Source organism: Podarcis tiliguerta, assembly GCF_965153285.1.
Source record: "Podarcis tiliguerta genome assembly, chromosome: 17".
Lineage (NCBI taxonomy): Eukaryota > Metazoa > Chordata > Lepidosauria > Squamata > Lacertidae > Podarcis > Podarcis tiliguerta.
Window position 1 is genome coordinate 6,105,849 of NC_139550.1, and position 27,750 is coordinate 6,133,598.

The 27,750-nt window shown below is 45.6% G+C and overlaps 3 protein-coding genes across 3 annotated transcripts; 2 read left to right on the forward strand and 1 right to left on the reverse strand.

The window, feature by feature from the left end:
• Positions 1 to 364: 364 nt before the first annotated feature.
• On the reverse strand, positions 365 to 11,945 carry LOC310668196 (uncharacterized protein). Its single transcript, XM_083421216.1, has 5 exons — positions 11,769 to 11,945; positions 6,396 to 6,572; positions 3,448 to 3,547; positions 1,650 to 1,780; positions 365 to 950 (listed from the first exon to the last, which is right to left on the reverse strand). The coding sequence occupies exons 1-5, from the start codon at positions 11,940 to 11,942 to the stop codon at positions 672 to 674; spliced, it is 861 nt and encodes a 286-aa protein (XP_083277342.1). The 5' UTR covers positions 11,943 to 11,945; the 3' UTR covers positions 365 to 671.
• A 1,077-nt stretch (positions 11,946 to 13,022) lies between these two features.
• TRMT10B (tRNA methyltransferase 10B) lies at positions 13,023 to 26,081 on the forward strand. The gene is made up of 9 exons (XM_083420554.1): positions 13,023 to 13,184; positions 14,199 to 14,417; positions 16,507 to 16,615; positions 18,178 to 18,302; positions 18,922 to 19,074; positions 19,667 to 19,745; positions 22,276 to 22,343; positions 23,316 to 23,439; positions 25,663 to 26,081. The coding sequence occupies exons 2-9, from the start codon at positions 14,232 to 14,234 to the stop codon at positions 25,767 to 25,769; spliced, it is 951 nt and encodes a 316-aa protein (XP_083276680.1). The 5' UTR covers positions 13,023 to 13,184; positions 14,199 to 14,231; the 3' UTR covers positions 25,770 to 26,081.
• Positions 26,082 to 26,090: 9 nt separating this feature from the next.
• LOC310667866 (cytochrome c-like) lies at positions 26,091 to 26,607 on the forward strand. The gene is given in 2 exon segments (XM_083420902.1): positions 26,091 to 26,436; positions 26,438 to 26,607. Coding segments are annotated over 2 exon segments (366 nt in total). The 5' UTR covers positions 26,091 to 26,226; the 3' UTR covers positions 26,594 to 26,607.
• The last annotated feature ends 1,143 nt before the right edge of the window (positions 26,608 to 27,750 follow it).

A 27,750-nucleotide genomic window follows, 5' to 3' on the forward strand; every position in this document is an offset into this window, starting at 1 on the left:
CGAAAGCCTGCATTCGCCCCATGGGACGCACACACATTTCCCCTTCATTTCTGGAGGGGAAAAAGTGCGTCCTATAGGGCGAAAAATACGGTAGTTGCTTATTCCCCTTGTAAGAATGAAAGAAACAGTAAGACACCAAGTTTGCTTAACAGAGCTGTGGGATGCTGACTTGAGAAAACTTTCCCCATTTGTATAGGTTGGGAAAATGCAGATGGGATTGTTCCTGAGAAGACCTTCCAAGGAGACCAACGAGATTTTACACTTGTAGAGGAAAGGAGATCTTCCTCCAGATCTTCTCCAGTGTATACATAAAAAGCTCTTTCCAATTTCTGGCCGTTAAAAGATTTGCCACAGCAGATACGTATTTGCTCAAATACGTTTAATAGAAACAACAGATATGACAAAAGTGTTAACTCTGCAGTTATGAAGAAATCACAGTATACAGCTTATTACAATCAAAAGAAACTGAGCAGCAAATCTCCAATCTTGCTGTGTCTTCAGAGCACCTCATTACAATTGAGACCCTACCGGAAAACGTTTTTCAAAAGTATAGCACAACAGCAAGTGAAGCACATTTCATTTCTCAGTGGATGCAACATGTGCCCATCTTGACCTTCTGCCTGTCACTGACCCCAATGTCCTTGGAATGATTTGGGTGCCAGCAAGCCTTGTTAGGGGGCATCGTTCCTCTCTTTCTCTCTCGGTATCCTTCCCATGATGTAGAATTCTGGGTTTGGATGCATCTCTGTGAAGTGAGCTATGCGGTTCGACATGGCAAAAAAGGCTGCAATCGTGCCGATGTCCCAGGCATCTTCTCGGTCAAACCCGTTCGCCTCCAGTTTCTGAAAGTGCTCCTCGGTGATATTATCCGCTCGGCAGACGGCGAGTGCAAATTCAACCATGGCCCTCTCCCGATCACTCAGCTCGGCCATTTGCCAGTTCACAGTGACCTGCACAAAACCAGAGCCAAGGGAGGTTATTGGCAGTTATGACCAACCGCTAGACCAGTTACGGGGACCAAATTTACAGGCAGCATTACCGTATTTTTCGCTCGATAAGACGCACCTTTTCCCCTTCAAAAATTAAGGGGAAATGTGTGTGCATCTTATGGAGCGAATGCAGACTCCTTGGCTTCAGTGATAGCAATGCGAAGCCTCCGAAGCACAGAGGGAGAGCTCCCCCTGTGCTCTGGAGGCTTCGCGTTGCTTTCGCTGAAGCTGCCTGAAGCCCCCGGAGCGCAGCGGGAACTCCCGCTGCGCTCTGGGGGCTTCAGGCAGCTATCTGCAAGCCTTCGGAGCGCAGCAGGAGTTCCCGCTGCGCTCCGAAGGCTTGCGGATAGCCGCCTGAAGCCTGGAGAGTGAGAGGGGTCGGTGCACACTGCTTCGCTTCGCTGGAGAGGCGCTGCACAGTTTTCCCTCTCTATGCAGCACCCCTTCAGCGAAGCGGGAGGAGAAATGGAAGGGGCTCCGTTTCTCCTGCCGCTTCGCTGAAGGGGCGCTGAGCAGAGGGGGAGATTTTTTTTTTCTGTTCTCCCCCTCCTATGGTCCGGTGCATCCTATAGAGTGAAAAATACAGGAGAGAAATCCTAAGCAAGGGAGTGAAACAGAAGAAGATGGAGACAGACGAGCAAGACAGACACGTGTACCAACCTGATCTGCTATCGCTGTTTTTTTGGAGTATATCCGATGTAGAGCGCCGTGTGCAATCACACAGTATGGACACTTGTTAACAATACTTGTGGCCACAATAATGAGCTCTTTGTCAGCCTTGCTTAGGCTTCCTATAGAAGAAGAGACATGCAGACGGTGGGTCATATTTCTAGAGCGGCAGTGGCATTGAGTCACTTAACCAAAATGCAAAAATACCACCATATAGAGATAAGATAGGACTCCAAAATAATAAGGGTTGGAAGATGTCCAAATGCTATCCGTTAGAAGCAGCAGCAGGTATACTGAAAAAAGCTCTGGATGGCTTAGTTGGAACAGGAGGAGACTCTTAATATCAAGGTCATGGGTTACAAAACACATCATAAAAATAAAAACAAGAACCACCCAATCATCCCTCCTGCCCCCAACACATTTAATTTTTTTAAAAAAGATATTTATTAAAAGTTTTTTAGTTACAGAAAAAAAGTATATAAGAAAACAGAAACAATGAAAAATTTAACAAACAATACATCAAAAATAAGAAAAAAAGAAAAAAGAACATCAAAACAGCATAATAAAGAGAAGAAAAAAAGAAAGGAAAAAAAACTACATCCAAATTCCAGATCATTATCTTTCATTTACTTGTTTCCTCGACTTCCTCACACCTCCCTTTTTTGTATTCTAGTTCAAATTAGCTAATTCAGCAAATCCCTTCCCTCTTTCTCAATTTTTTGTTCTATAATTTGTCTTAACATAATCTAACTTTAAATTTTCTACTTTAGCCCATTAACAATCAATTCTGCCCCCAACGCATTTAAAAGGGCATTGACTGTCAATCAGTCAAAGGCCTGGTTAAAGAAGAACGTTTTCGCCTGGTGCCTACAGGTGTATAATGGAGCTGCCAGCTGAACCCCCTGGAAATTAATAATAATAATAATAATAATAATAATAATAATAATAATAATAAAAGTTTATTTCTACCCTGCCCATCTGGCTGGGTTTCCCCAGCCACTCTTTCAACAGAAGTTTAAAAATACATTAAAACATCAATCATTAAAAACTTCCCTAAACAGGGCTGCCTTCAGATGTCTTCTAAATGTCATATACCTTATTTTTTGTTCTATAAGACTCACTTTTCCCCTCCTAAAAAGTAAGGGGAAATGTGTGTGCGTCTTATGGAGCGAATGCAGGCTGCGCAGCTATCCCAGAAGCCAGAACAGCAAGAGGGATTGCTGCTTTCACTGCGCAGCGATCCCTCTTGCTGTTGTGGCTTCTGAGATTCAGAATATTTTTTCCCTTGTTTTCCTCCTCCAAAAACTAGGTGCGTCTTGTGGTCTGGTGCGTCTTATAGAGCGAAAAATACGGTAGTTGTTTATTTCTTTGACATCTGATGGGAGGTGTTCCACAGGGCGGGCGCCACTACCGAGAAGGGAAGTGAATTCCACAAACAGGGAGCCACTGCTGAAAAGGCCTCATCTCATTTTGCAACCCTCCATATCTCTCATGAAGAAGAGCCTCGGAAGATGATCTCAGGGTCTGGGTAGATTCATTAGGCGAGAGGCAGCCCTTGAGGTAATGCAGTGCTGAGTTGGGGTTCTGGAATGCCGTTATTTGTTTGTTGGTTGATTAGAGGCCTTTAAAGAATCTTGGAGCCGGTGGAAATTATTATTGCCTGGTACTTATTTCTGTTGACAGAACCAAGGAAGGCCTGTGGCATGAGTGCTCATCTTACCCATAGGTAACCCTAGTGGAATTCAGCGACAGTCACATAAGATAGACCAAGTATGGTTTCTGTTCTTACCTGTCTCCTTGTTCATGATGGCATTGTAATAAGCAAAGAATGCTCTAAATTCTGCCGGTCGGTGAGACATAACCTTAAACACGTTGGGCAAAAAACCAGTCTGTTGGAAGAATTAAGAAAAACACAGCAGTCAATCACCTTAAAATAGTTAAGAGAAGATGCTGATACAGTTTTCTTCTTCTTCTATTATTATTATTATTATTATTATTATTATTTCAATTTAGATGCTACCCTTTATCAGAAAATCCCAGGGCGGTGTACAACGTTAAAAACACATTACAGAACATCAACAATAAAAGCATAATAAAAACATGACAGACAGCCTAACAGTAAAATAATCATCTTAATAACATTCCACTCCCCCACAATTTCACGGGTCAATTCCTAGAAAACGGCAAGTCTCCCCTTCTCAATCCTCCTAGCAGTGTGGGAGGAAGTGGCAAAGCACATGTTTTGCACTCAGGTCTCAGCTTATCAATCCTTGGTTTCTCCACTTAAAAGTTTTAGGGAAGCAGGGTCTAGGAAAGACCCTCCCCTCTGCCTAAAACCCTGGGTAAAAAGGTAAAGGGACCCCTGACCATTAGGTCCAATCGTGACCGACTCTGGGGTTGCAGCGCTCATCTCTCTTTATCGGCCGAGGGAGCCGGCGTACAGCTTCCGGGTCATGTGGCCAGCATGACTAAGCCGCTTCTTGCGTACCAGAGCAGCGCACGGAAATGCTGTTTACCTTCCCGCTGGAGTGGTACCTATTTATCTACTTGCACTTTGAGGTGCTTTCGAACTGCTAGGTTGGCAGGAGCTGGGACCGAGCAATGAAAGCTCACCCCGTCGCGGGGATTCAAACCGCCGACCTTCTGATTGGCAAGTCCTGGGCTCTGTAGTTTAACCCATAGTGCCACCCACGTCCCCCTAAAGCCCTGGGTAACTGCTACTTATTACAGTAGACCATACTGGACAAGATCTACAAATTGGCAGAGCTGGGATAAAGGTAAAGGACCCCTGGACGGTTAAGTCCAGTCAAAGGCGACTATGGGGTTGCAGCACTCAAATCGCTCTCAGGCTGAGGGAGTCAGCGTTTGTCCACAGACAGCTTTTCCGGGTCATGTGGCCAGCATGACTGAACCCCTTCTGGCGCAACGGAACACCGTTACGGAAACCAGAGCGCACGGAAACGCTGTTGACCTTCCTGCCGCAGTGGTACCTATTTATCTACTTGCACTGGCGTGCTTTCGAGTTGGTAGGTTGGCAGGAGCTGGGACAGAGCAATGGGGGCTCACCCTGTCGAGGGGATTTGAACCGCTGGCCTTCTAATCGGCAAGTCCAAGAGGCTCGGTGGTTTAGACTGATGGGCAATGAAGCAAGGCACAGATGCCGGCCTAATCCTGCCACTCTCTTGTAGCCACCAAGCACACAGAAAACGTTTTGCTCATCCTAACACTGCTACTGTTTCTAGTGTGGGTCCAACTGTGACCACATGGAGTATAGCATCTAGATCAAGGGAAGGAATAGTGCCACTGTATTCTGCTCTGGTCAGACCTCACCTGGAGTACTGTGTCCAGTTCTGGGCACCACAGTTCAAGAAGGACACTGACAAACTGGAACGTGTCCAGAGGAGGGCAACCAAAATGGTCAAAGGCCTGGAAACGATGCCCTATGAGGAACGGCTAAGGGAGCTGGGCATGTTTAGCCTGGAGAAGAGGAGGTTAAGGGGTGATATGATAGCCATGTTCAAATATATAAAAGGATGTCACATAGAGGAGGGAGAAAGGTTGTTTTCTGCTGCTCCAGAGAAGCGGACACGGAGCAATGGATCCAAACTACAAGAAGATTCCACCTAAACATTAGGAAGACCTTCCTGACAGTAAGAGCTGTTTGACAGTGGAATTTGCTGCCAAGGAGTGTGGTGGAGTCTCCTTCTTTGGAGGTCTTTAAGCAGAGGCTTGACAACCATATGTCAGGAGTGCTCTGATGGTGTTTCCTGCTTGGCAGGGGGTTGGACTCGATGGCCCTTGTGGTCTCTTCCAACTCTAGGATTCTAGGATTCTATCTCTGAATGCCAGGTTGACGAATGACACCTCCATCTGGCTGGTCCCTCCAACTTTCTTAAGAAACTAAGCAGAAGAGCATATTTATTGCATTTCTCTCCCAACTTTTTCTCCAAGGAGTACATGGTTCACTCTCCTCCCCAGTTAATCCCTACAACGACCCTGTGAGGTAGGTTAAGAGGTTGTGACTGGTTCAAGGTCACCCAGTGAGCTGCATGACTGAGAGGCGATTTGAACCCTGAGCTCCCAGGTCCTTGTCCGACACTAACCGCTACACCACACTGCCTTTCTAGAGTACTTCTGCTATGGGCAAGCTACTTAAATTCGGTAGCTAAATAAATATGAGGAAAGCAAAATGCCACTTATAGACAAGGATCTGAAATAGTTTCCTCGAAACTTGAATTTGTTTTATTCTGGATTGTTTTATTTGATGCTTTGATGTGTTGTAAACTGCTTTGAGATTTTTTCTTTAAACGGTAAAGCGGTATAGAAATGAAAAATAGAAATAAATAAATAAATAAATAAATAAATAATTATTATTATTATTTATACCCCATCCATCTGGCTGGGTTTCCCCAGTCACTCTAATAACAAAGTGCATTGCAAAAAAAAAGGCGCCTACACATTCCATTTTGGCGACCATAACCTAGGTTTAAGGTGCCATTTGGTGATTAGCTTATATATTTGAGTTTCTAACACTGTTTCTAGTCAAAGATAAATCACACAGCTCAGTAACTTCTCGATATGAAGGTCATATCACCTAGTGTGCCAAATCAAGACAATCTAGTTTTTGGTTCTCCCTCCCTCCGAAATCCAACCATTCATTAAAATCTGGCTTTAAGATGGTTCCATGTTTCTTTGAAAGGACAAGATTCCACCTCCCCCAGCAGATTCCCCCCTTACCTTTACTTCCACTTCCTCCATGAGCTCTACTATATCATATGGCAAATCCTTCTTGTTGGGTACTGGATAGCGCCCGGACGGCTTGCTGGCACCCCCTCCCTCTGTGCTGCTCACATGGTTCTGAGGTGCAGAGTGCTGAGGAGTTTTCGGGGAAGACGCCAAACCGCGAGGCAGAAGCTAGAAACACATAAATAAAGGGAAATATCTTCTGTTTGACAAAGCGCAGCATCATGATGTTGGCTTCCTTGGTGTAGAAAACAAACCCAAACTGTAAACCCACTAGCGTGGGGATGGGGGAACCTGTTTCTGGATCCCATCCCATCATCCCTGACCATCATCAACCATCCCTGGTGTTGAGAGGAGCTGGAATCTAACAACATCTGGAGAGCAGCTGGTTCCCCATCTGACAATTCCATGTGGATCTAGAAAGCTGGATCTCTCTTTGGCACCACTGCAGGGCTAGAATGCAAAAAAGGCTAGGATCCAACGCAGTGGGGTTTTTTTAAAGGAAATCAACAAGGTAAAGGACCCCTGGGAGGTTAAGTCCAGTCAAAGGTGACTATGGGGTTGCAGCACTCATCTCACTTTCAGGCCGAGGGAGCCAGAGTTTGTCCACAGACAGCGTTCCGGGTCAGCATGCCTAAACCACTTCTGGCGCAACGAAGACACCGTGACGGAAGCCAGAGCGCATGGAAATGCCATTTACCTCCCCGCCGCAGTGGTACCTATTTATCTACTTGCACTGGTGGGCTTTCGAACTGCTAGGTTGGCAGGAGCTGGAACAGAGCAACAGGAGCTCACCCCGTCACGGGGATTCGAACTGCCGACCTTCCGATTGGCAAGCCCAAGAGGCTCGGTGGTTTAGACCACAGCACCACCCGTGTCCCTACAATGCTTGAAGAGGAGAGCTTCAAGCAGTGCTGAAACTGAGTGACTTTTTAAAAGCAAATACTGTAACTATTTGCCAGATGGTAAAGCCACTGGCCGCATGTAGAACCACTTTCATGGTTCTATGTGACTCCTGGCACAGATATATAAACCTGAGTGTCTTCAGTTTCCCAGGGCTCACATGCCTCAGTGTTTGGGGCTCAAATATCCTGGGTTTTTGGGTTAACTGCCCATCATCTCCTAAGCACTCTCTCCCATTACGCTTCTTCCAGCCTTCAGGGCTCAGGCTCTTCTCTTCTCATTATTGTGTAGGGCAGGGACAGCCAATAGCTCAGTTGGTTAGAGCGTGATGCTGATAACGCCAAGGTTGCAGGTTTGATCCCTGTATGGGACAGCTGCATATTTCTGCATTGCAAGATGATGGACTCGCATACCCTCCAACATTTCTCTGATAAAAATAAGGACATCCCATTCTGATAATGATAATTTTACTATTTATACCCCACACATCTGACTGGGTTGCCCCAGCCACTCTGGGCTGCTTCCAGCATATAGAAAAATATAATTAAACATTTAAAAAACTCCCCTATGCAGGATTGCCTTGCGGGCCGGATAACTCCATACCTGCCAACATTTCTCCAATGAAAATAGGGACATCCTAAGTGGGACATTCCGGGATCAAACCAGAAACCAGGACGGCTTCTCTTAACATCCCTGGAAAACAGGGACACTTGGAGGGTCCGCAGCATCAATTAGAGGCAAGAAACTGAGCATAGTCTTTCTGCTGGGGAAGCCTTAAGGGCTGACCTCTCAGAACACTGGATTAGATGGGAGCTTTAGTCTGATTCTGAAGGCTGCTCTTAAAATTCCTACATTCTAACACATTCCAGTTCCAGGCTTCTGTGAACGGAATGTGAGGCTGACTTATTGGTTCAGCAAGCTATCTCAAGATGGCAAGAAATATGATATGGGTAGCTCAGCTGGCTAGCGCATGGCGCTGATAATGCCAAGGTTGCAGGTTCGAACCCTGTAGGATAGCTGCATATTCCTGCATTGCAGGGGGTTGGACTAGATGGTCCACAGAGTCCCTTCCAACACTACAATTCTATGATTCAATGTGGTGCCTTCCATATTTTATGGACTACAATAAGTAAGAAGGCTTGCCAAACATTTTCCTACTTTAGAGCTCTTAAAATTAAAAGGTCTAGCGTGCATTCACAAGAGAGGGAAATCAGCTAAGCTTTAAAGTCAATTTGCATAGGCAGTAAAATTTGCTTGTGCTTTTCCAAATTGTATTTCTACTCTCGTGGGCTTTTTGCTTTCCTCTGGGCAAATGATGTGTTCGAGACACTGTGTTCTTATTTTTAAAAGCAAACAGACCTATTGTTCTAATCAAACATGGATGCTGCCTTTCCTAAATGCACCAAGCGCTTCGGAGGCAGCATACAGTGTTGCGATAGAACAATGGATTGACTGTTATGACTAATAGCTTTTAAAAAGAAGAACGGTATCACCAAATTCGAAATAAGACCTCAAGTGTGAACGTGCAGAATTGGGGGAAGGATTTACTTGTTGGGCTGTAGATGAAGATGAAGAAGAAGAAGAAGAGAAGAAGAGTTTGGATTTGATATCCCGCTTTTCACTCCCTTTTAAGGAGTCTCAAAGCGGCTCACATTCTCCTTTCCCTTCCTCCCCCACAACAAACACTCTGTGAGGTGAGTAGGGCTGAGAGACTTCAAAGAAGTGTGACTGGCCCAAGGTCACCCAGCAGCTGCATGTGGAGGAGTGGAGACGCGAACCCGGTTCCCCAGATTATGAGTCTACCGCTCTTAACCACTACACCACACTGGCTCTCATGGGGATGGGCAAATCTGGCCCTCCAAATATTGTTCAACTCCATCTCCTATCTGCCTCGGTCAGCATGGGCACAGGTCAGAGATTATAGGAACTGATCCAACAATATTTGCATGGCCCCAGGTTCCTGGTCCTTGGCATAAAGCAATGAAATGAGCTGTTCACAGTGTGAAAAAATACCAGCCATTCTTTTGCAATGAAACAAATACTTGTGCAATTAAGAGACACACAGAGCAATAAGCCATTTCACTTAGACTAGCAAAGGCAGAACTCGTCTTTCTGTTGAAATCTCCTTGCATTGTTTGTTAGGCAAACAACACCCAGTTAGCGAAATTTCTTCAGTCATCTCTTTATTCCTGACCATAATAGAAAGTCCGTTTCTGAATGTCAGTGTTATCAGGATGACCCCGGGTTAGAGTTTCACCAGTGGGTCTGCATAATTAAGCCTTTAACAAGCAGGTTGTTTGGGGAATATTTGAGGCAGTTTGTTGAAAAGTGCATATAAAATGCAACCCCAACATAAAGGTAAAGGTATAGGGACCCCTGACCATTAGGTCCAGTCATGGCCGACTCTGGGGTTGCGGCGCTCATCTCGCTTTATTGGCCAAGGGAGCCGGCATTTGTCCACAGACACCTTCCGGGTCACGTGGCCAGCATGACTAAGCCACTTCTTGCGAACCAGAGCAGCGCACGGAAACGCCGTTTACCTTCCTGCCAGAGTGGTACCTATTTTCACTTTGACGTGCTTTCGAACTGCTAGGTTGGCAGGAGCAGGGACCGAGCAACGGGAGCTCACCCCGTTGCGTGGATTCGAACCACCAACCTTCTGGTCGGCAAGTCCTAGGCTCTGTGGTTTAACCCACAGGGCCACCCGCGTCCCTAACCCCAACATAAAGCAATGCAAAACATTACATATTTCAAAAAGCAGGATTTTTTTTTTTTACTTTGCGGGGATTGCATTTATGTATTTCTAACCAAAAACTGCTAGAAGCTCTTGGAACTTCTAACAACAGCAGCACCACCCTCTCTCACCCCCCCCCCCCCGCCTTACACATAAACTTTTCCAAGCATGAAAAGAGAAATTGGTTAAGTAACAGAGGGGTCACTGGGGCAGCTTCTCTTTGCTGGACTGCATTCCAAAAAAGTGACCCCGTGAGTTCATTTAAAAAGCTACCCTGCCAGTGTCAGTGCAAACAAAGTCTTATCATTAATACCCTCATATTGGAGGTGTGGGGCTATGGCTACGCCAGTCCTGCAAAGTATAGAACCACAGAATTGCAGAGCTAGAAGCGACCTTAAGAATCATCTAGTCCAACCCCCTGCAATGCAAGACTACGCAGCCGTTCCATACAGGGCTTGAACCTGCAACCTTGGCCTTATCAGCCCCAAGCTCTAACCAACTGAGCTATGCAGGCTCCAGAATTCAAATGCTATACCCATTTTGCTGGGTGGAATTACGAGCCGCGTGTGCAAACTTTGAAGTGCTATCCTTGCTTTAAAAAAAATGAAAATGTTTCTGGAGGGGGGAGGGGCTTCTGTGCACCTGGTTGTAGCAAGAACGAAATTAATTAAGAGTTAGAGGGGGGCCAAGGGATTCAAGGAAAGAACAGAGGTTTTCAGCACTTAAAGTACAGTGGTACCTCGGGTTAAGTACTTAATTCGTTCCGGAGGTCCGTTCTTAACCTGAAGCACCACTTTAGCTAATGGGGCCTCCTGCTGCCGTCACGCCACCAGAGCACGATTTCTGCTCTCATCCTGAAGCAAAGTTCTTAACCCGAGGTAATATTTCTGGGTTAGCGGAGTCTGTAACCTGAAGCGTATGTAACCCGAGGTACCACTGTACATTCAAAGCACACGGTTCCCTCCAAAGGGGAATCCTTGGAGCTGAGGTTTGTCAAGGATGCTGGGAAGGGTAGCATCATTTTCTTTGAAGTAGCTTTGGAGAGTTTTTGGGAGGCTCTCTCTAATTCAGGCACAGGCAAACTCAGCCCTCCAGATGTTTTTGGGACTACAACTCCCATCATCCCTGACCACTGGGATGATGGGAGTTGTAGTCCCAAAACATCCGGAGGGCCGAGTTTGCCTATGCCTGCTCTAATTTATTTGTGGTTAAGATGGGACTGAAGGACCATGATGGGGTGGTTTGCGTTTCTTCTGTTTTAAGGGTAACTTCTACTGGAGCTTTTAAATTATTATTTTAATGTTACGTATGTTCGTTGATTCAACCAAGGGGATCAGACCTTACAGGAGCAGAATGCTATTTAGTCTGGACAATGTGCCCTGGCACCAGGACTGCAATGTGTGGCTGGTGTCTCCCGGGTGAGACGTTATAGAGACCCCTGGTTTTTTTTTTAGTATGTTAGCAATTTGTAATGGGGCTACATGACCCTCGGGATTCCTTCCAACTCTACCATTCCATGACCGGTCGCCTCCCCTTGCCTCCTGGGCGCGCCGGCCCTGCCTACCCCGAGCGCAAACGCGCAACCTGAGCAGCGCGTAAAGACGCAGGAAGCTGCGCCAAGGGGGAAGCGCCCCCTTCTGGAGCGCTGCCCGCTTCCCGGACGCACATGTCCCGCGAGGACATCCCAGCCGAGCCGGGCTGCCTTTTGCGCTGGGCTGGGGGATACTCACGCCCAGGGAGCCCCGACTGCGGAGCTGCAGGAGCCTGGTACCCAGGAGGAGCCGCCTCGCCATCATGGTGCCGCGATCCGGCCGCTGCGCGATTTGGGAAGGGCCGAAGGACGAGCAGGCGCGGCTCGGCGCCTCCTCCTTTATACCCAAGCGCTCCTCCGGAGGCGAGAGCATGCGCGCTTGGCCGGAAAGGCCTCCCTTAGCCCGCCCCACCCCCCCAAGCCACCGCCCCCCATGTCGACACGGGACCCTACTTCCCAACGATGGAGAACTTAGTTGGGTTTCCTCGCGCGCTCCCATGCGTGTGTGCATTGCAGTGGGGTGGACTAGATGTCCCTTGGGGAACCCTTCCAATTTTATGATTGTGTCTGTGGGTCACATTGCACCTTCCGAGAGCGAATGGCAAATGTGGCCAGGTGCTATTGCAGAAAAACTCATCTTTTCGCAGCCTCCCTGCAGCCAAAAAAGCCTTTTATTGCAAGGTGTGCCATGAGAGTCACGCGCCCCCGGCTTCTTTAATTGCACAAAACAGACACTTGACATTGTTCTTTTTGCAATCGAGCATTGTGCAGATTTTTTGAAATAAATAAAATAGCCAGGTTTCCCCACAGTAGGCTTTTATTTTCAGCCCGACCTGGAGATCTCGAGGGATTTCTCCATGCTACCATTGAATTGCAGCCTTTATTTAACACATCAGCTTCCACCCTGCCGCAAATAACTACTGCTTGCTCTGGGTCTGCATTGCCGAAGGGGAGCTTTTTCTGGCCGGCAGCCGGAGGATTGAGGATTGTCGGGTTTCTGTGGGCTTTTGAGTTTATGCGTGTGGTTTTTTAACATTACAGTCTGCTTTGGAAAGGCGTGGTAAAAATCTTCCAGGAAACTGTTTTAAAGATGCCATCAGTATCATGTCTCCGGCTCCTGGGTAAGCGGCTCAAGCGTTTAGCGTTAAGCACCAGAAATCAAAATATAAAATGGCTTTTCTTCCAAATCAAGTGATAACGCTTTTTGAAACACTCAAACGCTGCCTCGTCCCAAATATCACCGCAACCGGGATAGCTCACGAGACTCTTAATCTCAGAGTCGTGGGTTCAAGTTGCATACAGGGCAAAAAGATTCCTGCATTGCACGGGGTTGGACTAGATGACCCTAGGACCCCTTCCAACTCTTAGCATGCTATGAATCAGAGCCGTCCAATTAAGTGAACTACAACCCCCAGAATGCACCTTGACCGGTTTGTGACGTTAGAAGGAAGTCTCGCACGGTGATACCACATCACATGTTCAAAGCGATCTGCGCGTTCTCAAGGAAACAGCTCCCACCTGGGCGCCTTTAACTGCCCTGTTTTTGCAATCAGATTGACTCCGAAGCAGAGAAGAGGAGCCTGTTCAGCATCTTGTTATTTAGTCTCCGAGGGAGGTGAGTTGCAAACGTCCAGCAATTGCCGACCATTAAATGGCAGTAACTTCTTCAGCTGATTTGGGCGTTGGTGCGCCCGCGCGAGTCGGTTTTATTTTACATTTAAGTCTTTCGCTTGATCAAACGCTGGCCCTTTATTTTGTTGCAATGCTAATTAAGGCATCCTAGCTGATTGGATCCCATTATCTAGAAACAGCCCCTTTTAAGACGTTATATAGTGGGAGGGGAAGGAGGAGTCGTGTACCCCTGATCTCCTTGTGTTTATTGTAACGTCTGAAAGGGCCCCTGCGGGTACAAGTGGACATGCTTTGTTTGGAAAAGCATGTGGCCGGCGAGGGATGCAGCTGGGAGGCTCGTGGGCTGGCGGAGGAAGGTGACCTTGTGCCATTCACATATTTGCGAGGGGCTTGCCACGTGTCAAAACATGACACACGACCTCTCTTGTGTGCATGCACAGAGAGCAGCCGCATGTGCTTCTCCCCATCAATATTTTCATGCTCATTATGATCACTGTAAAGGTAAAGAGACCCCTGACCATTAGGTCCAGTCGTGGCCGACTCTGGGGTTGCGGTGCTCATCTCGCTTTATTGGCCAAGGGAGCCGGCGTACAGCTTCTGGGTCATGTGGCCAGCATGACTAAGCCACTTCTGGTGAACCAGAGCAGCACACGGAAACCCAGTTTACCTTCCCACCGGAGTGGTACCTATTTATCTACTTGCACTTTGACGTGTTTTCGAACTGCTTGGTTGGCAGGAGCTGGGACCAAGCAACGGGAGCTCACCCCGTCGCAGGGATTCGCACTGCCAACCTTCTGATCGGCAAGCCCTAGGCTCTGTGGTTTAACCCACAGCGCCACCCACGTCCCTTATGATCACTGTAGCAGACACATAAAGCACAGATAAAAATGCAAATCTAGTGCTGCATTGGCAGCAGTCTAGAGGGCCAATTTCTGCCAGATCAAGTTAAAATCTGTTTTTCAGCGTACTAACATCTTCTACATTTGTCTCTGCACAGCTCCCCAAATTGACCTGCAAGGGCATAGCAAAAATGACGACCTGCTGTGAGTATGCAAGCGAGACGAGCGCTTGTGGAGATCAGCAGGATCAGTGTGAGGTTGTTTTCCGGGAAAGTGGCGATGGGGAAAACCTCTGGGACACCTTTGAGCTTCTGCAGATTGATGTGGGATGTGAAAGCCCCAGGGACCAATTGGCAGAAAACAAGAATTGGTGTTCGGTATGTACAGTGCAAACGACAGACCTGTATTTTGAAATGAGTCCGTAAAGTTGTGGGGCCACAATAATCCACACAAACAGCAGCTGCTGCCAATATCATCATCATCAACCTTTATTACGGTCCAGAGACCCAACAAATCATTACAAAGCAATACACAATTCATACAGCCTACCTCCAGGTTAAACAAGCATTTTGTTCAGAATATAGGGATCATTTGTTCTTGCAACCACGATAAAAACTTTGCCACTGCTAATGTTCTAGCATTTGTCCGATCTTTCAATAGGAACCTGACATAGTGAGCCTCTGATTTTCCCGGGAAAGGTACCAGCAAGGGTAGTATCAGTTCAGCCCTGGCTTGCTCATATTTTGCACAATGCAACAAAATATGTTTTATGGAATTGATGTCTTGAGCACATGAGCAAAATCTGTCCTGGTAGGGAAATATATATCCAGCCACATGGTTTGAGAGTCCAAGCATTGATGACTGGCAATTTCTTTTTCAAACAAGGGTGATATTTTGCTTTCAGAAAGTCTGAAAGGTCAGCCACGTTGTCTCGGCCTGCTGGCTTCTTCACTTCCGAGGCAAGACACATGACACTCTTTAATCCATAGAATATAATCCATAGAATCGTAGAGTTGGAAGAGACCACAAGGGCCATCGAGTCCAACCCCCTGCCAAGCAGGAAACACCACCAGAGCACTCCTGACATATGGTTGTCAAGCCTCTGCTTAAAGACCTCCAAAGAAGGAGACTCCACCACACTCCTTGGCAGCAAATTCCACTGTCGAACAGCTCTTACTGTCAGGAAGTTCTTCCTAATGTTTAGGTGGAATCTTCTTTCTTGTAGTTTGGATCCATTGCTCCGTGTCCGCTTCTCTCCATTTGTTAACCGCACTTGTTAAGGCAGAGGGCAAGGGTAGTGTAGTGTAGTGGTTAGAGTGTAGCACTAGAACTGAGGAGACCAAGGTGCAAAGCTCCATTCAGCCATCAAGGTCCTTGTATGACCTGGAGGCAGTCCCTGCCTCTCGACCAAACCTACTGTACAGGGTTGTTGTGAGGATGCAATGGAGGACAGGAGAAGGAAATATTGGATATAAACATGGTGGGGGTGACAACTGTAGTAGTTCGCCTCTTTCTTCCTGGTGTGAACTGCTGTCGGCATAGTTTCCCCTTTATGCTTCTCAGCTGTTGACTCCTTTGTGTGTGAGCCAAGCTGGTGTGAAATGAGGGCAACTGGTGAATAGATTGTAAAAATGATATTATCCTAGCAGAACTGATTGATACTTGTGCATAATAAACAAATGGAATAAATATCTCAGAGGAATATATAGAAAAAGTTATAAAACAAACTCTGCGATAAAACCAAGACAAGATAGAAAGTACGACGAGAACAATTGGAAGTTTATTACAGAAGACTTTATTGGATAAGCTATGATGCCATATAAATAATTGGCTTTTTAACTGATATTCTTTTGTTATTGTTAATTCCTTTTTTATTTTTATTTTCTTTATATTCCCCCCCTCATTTTCGTGTATAACTCTGTTGTAATCATTTGTAATGTACGACTTTATCTGTAATACAAGACGGTATTTTAAATCAATAAAGACGATAAAAAAAAGAGAGGGTAACTGGTGAATAAGGAGGGCTGGCTCTGTCAGAATTCCTGTTGTTGCCTGCAGTGTGGAGGTGGATATTAAAGAGCCCAGTGGCTTCTCTTAACCTGTGTAAGTACAGATTTTTTTAAAAAGTGGGGTAACACACAGGTTACTTGCATTGTAAGGGGTTGGACTCGATGACTCTTGTCGTCCATTCCAAATCTATACTTCTGTGATTCTATGTGTCCAAATGTAAACATGATTACATCTAGGTTAAGACTAGGGCTGCAAGCCTTGACACAAGGAGAACAAGCAAGGTCAATCAAGTATCTCACCAGGTAATGTGCACCAATGGAGCTGTGTATGTTTAGGAGGGGGAAATTTGGGAGCTTTTAAAAGCACACACACCATTTTGAATTCTGACAAGACGGTTGTGTTGATGAATGCTCCCCTGAGTAATTTTAGACTTTTTTCTGTTTTCTTTACATTAAGAGAAACGTTTTAAGGAAGCAGAGGCACTGGGAGAAGATAATTTCGGCAAAAAAGAGCAAAAGGAAATACGAGCGAGAGCGGCGCAAAGCTAAGCACGCGGAAGGAAAAGGTACAAGCGAAATTGCATTTTTTCTCTCCACATCTCTTAAGACCATAGTATGGGGAGCCATGGGGTTTGGTCACAGCTGATCACAGGCCCTTCGTGAAGTGGGACAAGCCTCCCCAAAAGACAGGAGCAGAACATCTGCTTTGCACTCGGAAGGTTCTGAGTTCAAATCCTGGCATCTTGAGGTAGGACTGTTAAAGGCTGCCTAAACCTTGCCAACAAAGGTCCATATAGTTAAAGCTATGGTTTTCCCAGTAGTGATGTATGGAAGTGAGAGCTGGACCATAAAGAAGGCTGAAGAATCGATGCTTTTGAATTATGGTGCTGGAGGAGACTCTTGAGAGTCCCATGGACTGCAAGAAGATCAAACCTATCCATTCTGAAGTAAATCAGCCCTGAGTGCTCACTGGAAGGACAGATCGTGAAGCTGAGGCTCCAATACTTTGGCCACCTCATGAGAAGACTCCCTGGAAAGGACCCTGATGTTGGGAAAGATGGAGGGCACAAGGAGAAGGGGACGACAGAGGACGAGATGGTGGGACAGTGTTGTCAAAGCTACCAGCATGAGTTTGACCAAACTGCGGGAGGCAGTGGAAGACAGGAGTGCCTGGCATGCTCTGGTCCAGGGGGTCACGAAGAGTTGGACATGACTAAACGACTAAACAACAACAAAACCCTTGCGAGCTACTGCCAGTCAGTGTGGGCAGCTTGAGCCAGTGTAAGGCAGCTTCCTATGTTCCTGCTATCATTGGCCTTCTCCTGCAATGTGCAGATGCAAGAGAATGCTGTGTCTGTTTTAGGGCACACTTTCAGTTCCTGCAGGGTAATGTTGAGGCTTTTCAGGCCTGCCTCCTATTCTGCATGAGCTGAATTTACACACCAGAAGATGCTCCACCATCTTTTGCAACGTTCTGGAGTGCTGGGTTTGTTCGCAGAAAACATCAAATGTGGAAAAGCTTCTCTGAAGCTAACAGGCATGAGAACCACTGCCTTAAAATGATGGTGCTTGATTTAGAGGCATTGCTTATTTATTCTCTTAAAAACATCTTCCAATGAACTTTTACTGAGAAATCTGTTTATTTTAAGACTCCCTGTGTGCGTAGATAGTTTTAGATGTGAGATCCGAGCTTTTTAGATGTGGGATCTGAGGTTGAAGCAATCAACTTGGGATCTCTTAAGGGGCCTTGTTGGCACCCAAAACATTCAAATAAATGGAGTGTGGTTGTGGATCTTGCTCTCACATACATTCTGGTAAGATGCATAACTACTGTTCTTCCACGTATGAATATGAACCGTGATAATTCCTTCCAAACTCCACTATCAAGCTGTAAAAATGACCTTAGTACCTAGAAGGCAGGCGAGTAATCTCGCTGACTTCATCACACAGCCTCTCTGTACAGGGAGATTTTGACCTGTGAGGACTTTCAAATAGGGCACAATCTCATCAAGGACCTTGCTATACACCAATACTACGTCTGCACGTTTTAATTTGGCTTAGATGTGAGTGACTGGATGTTCTCTCCTCCCCCCCCCCCATACAATTCTCATATTTGCCTGGGTTTCAGATGCTGTTCCCCAGCTCAGCAAGCGGGATTTGAAAGTGATTGCAAAAGCGCGCCTTCTGGAGGCCAAGGAATCGGGCCCTCGGCTGTGTATCGATTTGAGCATGACCACTCACATGACGAAGAAGGTAGTGGCAGTGAATCCTCTCCACCATTTTTTTTCATGGCTAGCTTAAGGGTATTGTGGGCCTCTGCTCTTTGGCTGAGTAGCCACTACAGTGGTACCTCTGGTTACGAACGCTTCAGGTTACGAGCTCTGAGCTGTCCGGCCTGTGACCGCCGCTTCATGCGCAGTGATCACCTGACAAAACACATGACGACAAAGAAAGTGCCCAGCTGGCAGACAGAGGTTGGCAAACTGAACAGAATTGCAACCATGGAGAAGCCTAAGAGTGAGACTCCTTTGAGCATGCTTCTGCCTATGGTGTCTTCTGGCTAGCAGGCCTGCTTTGGAAGATGAACATTTCAAGAGGAACTTGGGTGGTTTCCAAAAAACCAGCTTTGACTGTTTTTTGTTTTCTTTTTTTTAAGTGTCCAAGAGTGGTTGCATTTATATTGTGGAGGAGGAGGAAAATCCTATAAAGACTTCTGCCCTCTCTTCTTCCTCCCCATCCCTTCGTATTAAGCCCTATTTAAATGTTAGCGTTTTATTTCTGTCAAAAAAATGTGGGGGAAAGTACACAAAGTGCTAGGGCAAAAAGGCCCGTTGCCGGTTTTCCTGATCATTTTTCTTTTCTTCCTCGCAAGGAGACAAGCCGGCTTGCTGCTCAGATAAGGCGGCTTTATGGGTCAAACAAGAAAGCTCAAGCCCCTTTCTGGATCTACCTCACAGGGTTTGTGAAAAACAGCCCAATTTACGAAGCATGCCAGAGGATGAATGATGGATTTGCCAGTTATCTTGTAAGTATGTCCCCCTCCTGCCTTCAGGAAATACAGTGGTACCTCGGGTTACGTACGCTTCAGGTTACATACGCTTCAGGGTTACAGACTCCGCTAACCCAGAAATAGTGCTTCAGGTTAAGAACTTGGCTTCGGGATGAGAACAGAAATCGTGCTCCGGCGGCGCAGCGGCAGCAGGAGGCCCCATTAGCTGAAGTGGTGCTTCAGGTTAAGAACAGTTTCAGGTTAAGTACCGACCTCCGGAACAAATTAAGTACTTAACCCGAGGTACCACTGTAAAGTCAGCGACATTTTGAAGAGCAAACAAAGCCATTCCTTGCTGGAAGAACTAAGAATGTTGAGGTGATTAATCCTGGAAATGTCCTTTCTAGAGTTGCTCAATGTTGAAGCCGTAGATAAATGCTAATTTCATTTCATTATCTGGAATTTGTAATTGCCATTTGCTTATTATTTAGCAGACCTTGGAAAAACAAATATCCCCAGGCTTGAATTGGGCCAGAGATGGCCTTTTGTTTCCAAAAGATGTCTGCCGACTGCCTTTTAAAAAATTAAATCCCATACATATGTGTTATATTGTTTTACTATTTTTCAGATGGATGTTACTCCAGAAAGTTACCTTGACCTGTTTCCTTTAGAAAGACTTGTGTATCTTACTCCAGACTCCGAGAACGGTACGGCGTTGCAGCTTTCTGTTAAAGCTTTTGATTCTTTTAAATGAATAAGTTCTTGCCTTGGGGATTTAGGTTTCAAGTCATCCTGAGCAAACTTGTCTCCAGCCTTTTGCTAGTCTCAGGCTGTGATATTCAGCTCTCAAATTTGCATCTTGTTTCAGCATCCTCTCAAACCATCAGTGTAAGGCAATGCTTTGTGATGATAGTGCTGGACGAGCATATCCCAGCCTAAGCAACAAATCTTAGATTTGGTTCTTGGTCAGAACAAATGGTGGCAAATGAGAGATATCAATGCAGCATTAAGTAGGCCTCTGTATTTTCAGATTCAGGTCTTTTTCTAAATGTGAAGTCCGGGATCAACTTCACTTTGGGGTGGGTGAAGCAGATCCCAGGCTCTCTACAGGTGTTTTTGGCCATGTTGGCTGGTGGCTTGAGGGGAGTTGGAGCCCTAACCAGATCTGGAGCTTCCACCACACTCTGGTGATAGTACGCAGTTCTGCCTATGTGCTCATTGCTAACAGAAATACAAGCAAACCTCTGATGTGAAGCGTGGAGAAAGTGATTATATTGAAAGGGGTCAGCAAACTTTTTCAGCAGGGGGCTGGTCCACTGTCCCTCAGACCTTGTGGGGGGCTGGGCTATATATTTTTTGGGGGTGGGGGAATGAATTCCTGTGCCCCACAAATAACCCAGAGATGCATTTTAAATAAAAGGACACATTCTACTCATGTAAAAACACGCTGATTCCCAGACTATCCACAGACCGGATTTAGAAGGCAATTGGGCCAGATCCGGCCCCTGGGCCTTAGTTTGCCCACCCATGATCTTGAAGAACGGAATACTGAATGGTATAGTTTTTGTAAAATATACAGGGATTCATGACATGTAAAATGAACCATGGAAAGAGAAGAAGGGAAGTCATTGATCTCTTAAGGATGTAAAATGAGTCTTTTTAAATTTTAAATCGGAAAATTTAATAAAAATTATATGTAAAAGAGAGAGAGGGAAAGTGATTATCTTCTGCAGCAAACTTCGCATGGACACTTCAGATTTCCAGAGTGCTTGTTAGCTTGCTTGTGGATCAGCTTCACGTGTCTGGAATGACACATATTTGTCTCTCCATGTTAGTCAGTAGAGCATGAGACAATCTCAGGGTTGTGGGTTCAAGCCCCAAAAGATCCCTGCATTGCAGGGGGTTAGACTAGATGGCCCTCGTGGTCCCTTCCAACTCTTGATTGAAAAGTAGTGCTGTATCCACAGTTGCCTGGCAGAATAGAATTTTTTTCAGCAGGCATTTAGAAGCTGGCACAGAAGGCGCCTGCTGAATCTCTAGTTGCAGAGAGTTTTATTTTATTTTATTTTCAATTTTTTTTATTCGTTTTCACAACATTATAAACAAACAAACACATAAAACAAACAAACATAAATCATAGCCTTATTAAAAATTACACTTATTAACATTGTTAAGTGACTTCCTCGCTTCCCCTTGGTTGAATTTCATTGCATGTCCTTCTAACGGTTTTCCAAATCACAGTTCTTAAAAAAAATTAACTTAAACATTAACATCCTTAGATCTTCACATTATGAAATTAAACATATTAATTCATCACTTAACTTAAATAAAATCCTAAGCCAATTAAGTATCTGCAAGCTGTTTTCAGTTAATTTAACTTAACATATTTAACTAGGTAATCATTAAATTTGATCCAATCTTCCTGATACTCCTCCTCCTTCTGGTCGCGGACTCTTCCGGTTAGGTTGGCTAGCTCCTAAAAATCCATCATCTTCATCTGCCATTCTTTTATTGTTGGTAGTTCTTGGGTTTTCCACTTTTTAGCTAACAAAATACGAGCCGCAGTTGTGGCGACAGTTGTAGTTGCAGAGAGTTTTAAGGAGAGTTTGGATGGCCATCTGTCGCAGATGAGATCCTTGAGATTCCTGCATTGCAGGGGGTTGGACTAGATGACCATCAGAGTCGCTTCCAGCTAGACAATTCTATAATGTTTCTGTTGCCATTCTAATGCTGTCTGTAATGGTTCTAGGGGTTGCTTGTGCGTAAGTTGCCGCCACTCCTGGCTAGGTTACCTGGTTGAACCCTTTCTGTCTGGACAGCCTCAAGTTTCGTGGCTGCCTCAGTCGCTGGCAGAATCCGTCAGTGGGCGTTTCTTGAGCCTTTTCCAGCATAAAAGCTGTTTGACGCCCAGTCTCCTCCTACTCTCCCTGCGCGGAAGTCTTCTGCGCAGGGAGGGTGTGGGCAGCGGAGTACCCGTACTCTCTCCGCTGGTCTCCGGCGAGGAGTCCTGGAGCCACCTCTCCGATTCCCCCATCTGCCCCCCTTCTCCACTGGTGTTACGCTGATTTCCTTCCCCAGCGGATGGGCTGCCTCTCTCCCTACTGGGACCCTCTCCGGCATCCCTCTGGAGCCTTCTCTCCGCCTCCAGCTCTGATGGCAGTTCCCTGACACTGTCATATAAATGTTCCACTGTTTTTTTGTTTACACACGTGCTCACGTTTCTTTTTTGCATTCCAGCTCTCAAGGAAGTCGACCCGCAAAAAGTGTACATCCTCGGAGGTTTGGTGGACGAAAGCATCAAAAAGGCAAGTGTGTGGCACACGAAATAAGCTAGGGTTTTGATGGAAACGTCTGCACGTTTTCAACTTTTAACATTAGTCATGTTGCGGCTTAGGCCTGTGCTTCGGTATCCTCTCGTAGTAAAAAAGCTCCCATACCTTTTCAGGTGGTAGTTGGGAAGAGGAAATTTCAGCGAGTGCTGCTTTCTTCACTTTTCCACAACACTGTATTCCGGTTCTTGCTGCTAGAAGAAAATTATTAGGGTGTCCAGCTGGAACTCTGTTCCTTTTAAAACTAGTGAACGCTCTGTGGGGTGGCTGTAGCAGCTGTTGGGTCTTTGTGTATAATTTTTCTGTTTTACAATTTAAAATACTCATTTTGCATCCTTAAGATGTCAATGACATCCCTTCTTCCCTTTCCATGGTTCATTTTACATATCGTAAATCCCTGCCTATTTTACAAAAAACTATGCCATTCAGTATTCCATTATTACATCCACCAAAACTTACGTGCACTGCTTAATTTATCTTAATGCTGCCAGCGTTTTCAGCTGCACAGTGGTACCTCGTTTTTTGAGTGTCTCGGAAGCTGAATGTTTTGGTTTTCAAATGCTGAAAACCCGGAAGTAAATGTTTATGTTTTCGAACGCGCCTCAGAAGTCGAACACGCCTCAGAAATGCAGCCTTTTGCTGCATTTCCCCCCAATTTTCTCCATTGACTTTGCAGACTGCCCTTTGCGCTTCGGCTGTCAAATGTTTCAGAAGTTGAACGGTCTTCCAGAACGGATTACTTTCAACAACTGAGCTACCACTGTACACAATTATTTCCCATATATTCAATAAACGTTTCCCCGTCTTCTTTAAACGTATGTTCTTATTGTTCTCAACTCAGCTGTTGAGTCTTTGGGTTGAATTGCAGCTCACTCACGGGCTCCTGGTGAGACAGTCCCCAAGGGACCATTTGTGTGACTTTTCTTTTATATATATATATATTTGCAGAGACTCACCTTCCAAAGAGCCCAGGAAGAACATCTGCAAACAGCACGGCTGCCGATCCAAGAGTACATGGTAAAGAACGTCAATGCAAAGAATTATCACTCCACAACATTGGCCATCAATCAAGGTGAGGTTCTTGCAGTGTTTGCTGGAAGTTTGTTAGAATTCCTGGTCCATGATTGCAGTCATAGGATTGTTGTCTTTCACATGACGGTGTATTTTGACTCCACAGAGTGGGAAGTGATGAAGACAGGATGTTTGTTTTACTGTGTTCTGTGAAGTGGGACTATTGTCCTTTGTTCTTTTTCTCTTTGCTGTCTGATGCTAGAGAGAGAGGGAGCCATGTTGCAGTGCTCCGCGTGTGTTTATACGTAAATAAAGTAGATTAGCCAAAATGCTGAGTTGCTGAGGTCTGTCACGCAAGGTGCGCAAACTCCCTAAGTGTGCCTGTGGCTGTTGGCATCGGTCACTGTGATGTTCGGGCAGAAGAAAGCTTATGAAGCTCCTGAACGATCGACCAGGAGAGAGGGAACATGCCAGTCAGGCATGTGTCTCTATCAGGGTCCTACTCGAGTGTAGGCTGAACTCCTGACAGGAATGCATCCCTTAAGTGATGTGTTGCTGCCAGTTTTCCAATGCAACCTGCAGCTGCTGTTTGTTCCATTAAATAGGAGGGTATCCTAAGGTATTTCCCCCTCTTTTTGAGCTGGGACACCATAATGACGCTGTCTGCTCAGGTCCCAATGCAATGGTCTTATTAATGTTGCTTTATGTCGTGCACAGTGGAAGCTGGTCCATTGATATAATTCCATAACTTAAACCATTATTTATCCTGATATAATTTCCCGTTGTCACCGATAACTGTTGAAGAGCTATAAGATTATATTGGAATTTTGTGTAAAAGAGTGTATGATAAAGTACATTTAGGAGATAAGAGAAATAGGCCTTTATCAGTTTGGGGAGGATTTCTGGGGGCGTTTTTCAATATGATGTTGGAGATCTTCTAAACCTTCTATCTATATGATATTGCTCATTTATTTTGAACAAAGGAAACAATAATTATAATCCCTGTTGCAAGAAATGTAAATGGAAGGGAGGTTTGGGCAGCTGGATGGGCGGGGTATAAATATTAAAATGATGATGATAATGATGATGATGAATGGGTTATTTCCCTACCAACCTTAGGCTGCCATCAAACCTAGTTGTCTGCCTTATTACTTCTAACCAGCTATAGCTCCCCCTGGTGTTGGTCTTCCAGTCTTATGCCCTACCCTTCCCAGTGGGTACCGGCCGCTCCTAGTAGCTCAGTCTTGTGAAGAATGGGGAGTTTGAGAAGCAGGGAAGGGAGGAAAACTTTGGATAAAGTAGAAAGCCTCCCATTGTGGTTAGGCTGGTAGAAGCAAGAGCATTCTAGAGATCTTACGTGGTTTGTTTTTTTGGCTCATTCTCGCAACCAGATGGCCGCCTGTACCTATACTAAAATGAGGGGCATAATTCAACCAAAGTTGAACAACTTCAGGCACTATTGATTTTACTAGGACACCGCTGAGCCTGTGCCTGACACTACTGTTGAAATCGACAAGTCTTGCTTACAGCAATGCTTATACCCCTTGCACATTTTAAGCTTGTGACAATTTTGGTGCTTGGGATTGAAGAATATCCATTTTGCTGTCTCTCACCTGTTCCTCAGGTTGCACTGTTATAAAAGGTACTGTGTAACTCGATAGTATGAGGACTACTGAGCTAGCTATGTGTTCATGGAGCATTAGATTTCAGCTAATTCTCTATATCAGAGATTTTAGGAGACTCGTAGAGAATTAGCTGACTCCCTGGAAAAGACCCTGATGTTGGGAAAGATGGAGGGCACAAGGAGAAGGGGACGACAGAGGACGAGATGGTTGGACAGTGTTCTCGAAGCTACCAGCATGAGTTTGACCAAACTGCGGGAGGCAGTGGAAGACAGGAGTGCCTGGCGTGCTCTGGTCCAGGGGGTCACGAAGAGTCGGACACGACTAAACGACTAAACAACAACAATGCTCCATGAGCACATAGCTAGCTCAGTAGTCCTCATACTCTCGAGTTACACAGTACCTTTTATAACAGTGCAACCTGAGGAACAGGTGAGAGACAGCAAAATGGATATTCTTCAATCCCAAACACCAAAATTGTCACAAGCCTAAAATGTGCAAAGGGTTTAAGCATTGCTGTAAGCAATGGGGAGGTTCCATAAACAAGACGTTCTAGCTGCTCTGCCGCCTAATAATAAAAAAATTCTGCAATGTCACAATTGTCTCCCACTTTTCATCCAGTTCCCACTAATCCCTATAATAATCACATGTGTTTCTCTCAGTGCTTGATGCCTTGTCAACTTTCTACGAGACCAAGAGCTGGGAAGAAGCCCTCAAAGCTGCAGTTTCTCCTGGAAAAGGATACGTTCTTCAAGACACAGCACAGTGAAGCGAGGAATCGGCATGCAAAAGCAGGAGAGAAGTTGATAAGGAGGCGGCTAGGTTAGGACCTGCCTTCAGTGACCCTCACCTGCTGAACTGATCCCCACTTCTCTGGAGCCAATCCGTTGTGGGGCTAAACAGTTGCTTGTTGAATCTGTGTTAGGAGATGGGGTTAAAATACCCTTGACCTCCTTTAATATTGTTGTTAGTGACCAATGACGAAAACATTTTTTCCTTAGGTAAACAGGGCATTTGTTCTGAGAGCTGCTGCTTTTTTTTGTTAGCGGTAAAGTGTTTAATAAATTTATTTAATAAACAAGCAAGTGTCCCAAAGCTTGGTTGCGTGGACACCGGTTACATAGCGCTGCGTACGGGGTAGCCTTGGGCTCAGTTTGCGGAACTCTTGACGGGAGAACGTGCAGTGGCAGCTTTGCATCCCTTCCTCTACTTTGCGTGCAGAGACCATGGGAGACGTTGAGAAGGGCAAGAAGATCTTTGTTCAGAAGTGTTCGCAGTGCCACACAGTTGAGAAGGGAGGCAGGCACAAGACTGGCCCTAACCTTCATGGTCTTTTTGGCCGAAAGACTGGTCAGGACGAAGGTTTCTCTTACACAGAGGCCAACAAAAGCAAAGGTATAACCTGGGGAGAAGATACACTGATGGTTTACTTGGAAATACCCCAAGAAGTATATTTCAGGAACCAAGATGATATTTGCTGGCATTAAGAAGAAGGGGGAGAGAGCAGATTTAATAGCATACCTTAAGGAGGCCACTTCTAACTACAGTGGTGCCCCGCAAGACGAATGCCTCGCAAGACGGAAAACCCGCTAGACGAAAGGGTTTTCCGTTTTGGAGGTGCTTCGCAGGACGAATTTGCTATGGGCTTGCTTCGCAAGACGAAAATGTCTTGCGATTCCTGGGGTTTTTTCCCCGCTCCCCCCCCCCTTTTTCTAAGGCACTAAGATGCTAATAGCCTTTTAGCAGCTAATCCGCTAATCCCTTAAGCCTTTAATAGCCGCTAATAGCCGCTAAACTGCTAATAGCGCTAATCCGCTAATAGGGTTGCTTCGCAAGACGGGAAAACCGCTAGACGAAGAGACTCACGGAACGGATTCTTTTCGTCTTGCGAGGCACCACTGTAATGGCTTCTGCTGCCTTATTTATTTCAGCACACAAATGGAAATGACTCTCTATGAGATTGGTTTTTAAACTTTCTATTTTTACATGTATTATATTTTAACAACTTCAAAAACTCGTCAGCCAGAGAACTTTTGATCATGGATGGTTCCTAACATATGTACTTGTTCTTGTATTATAATTTATAGAATTGTGCAGTCAGGCTTGAATGAGCACAGGCAGGGTGACTGTAGTGTTTCATGATCATGTAATTAAAAAACAAACAACCCCTGTCAAAAAACAAACAAACAAAAAACAATCAAGTGTCCCATCATTGTCTAATGGGTGGGTGACTTTTCCAACCTTTTAGCTGCAAGCAAGCTGATTATACGACATTCTAGTTCTGTGTGTCAAGAGAGCGGTGCCTTATTCAAAGTGGCAGCAGTTCTCCAGGACTGCAGATTGGGCATTCCCAGCCCTACCTCGAGATGCTTGGGATTGAGACTTTCCACATGCCAAGCTGATTGTCACAGAGTGAGCCGGACAGTCAATTACACAGTTCAGAGTTGGAGTTACGCAACTCTTGATTAGCAAAAACACAATGGCTGAGTGCTGGGCCTAATGAACACAGCAGCTCATTCCTGGTAAGTCTTCCTCCATGAAATCAGGTGCTGAGACTAAAGGTCCTCACTTCCTCACAGCCATCAATGTCTCGTTCTCTCCAGGGCTTTCCCCAAGCAATTGGAGACTGCGCCTGCATACCTGTCTTTGCTCCTCCTGTTTCATGCCTCTTCTGGCTCTGAGAATTGGGGAAATAGTTGCAACAGGAGGGGGAGACATCTCTTGTCTCTTCACCAGAGTAATCTCATGTC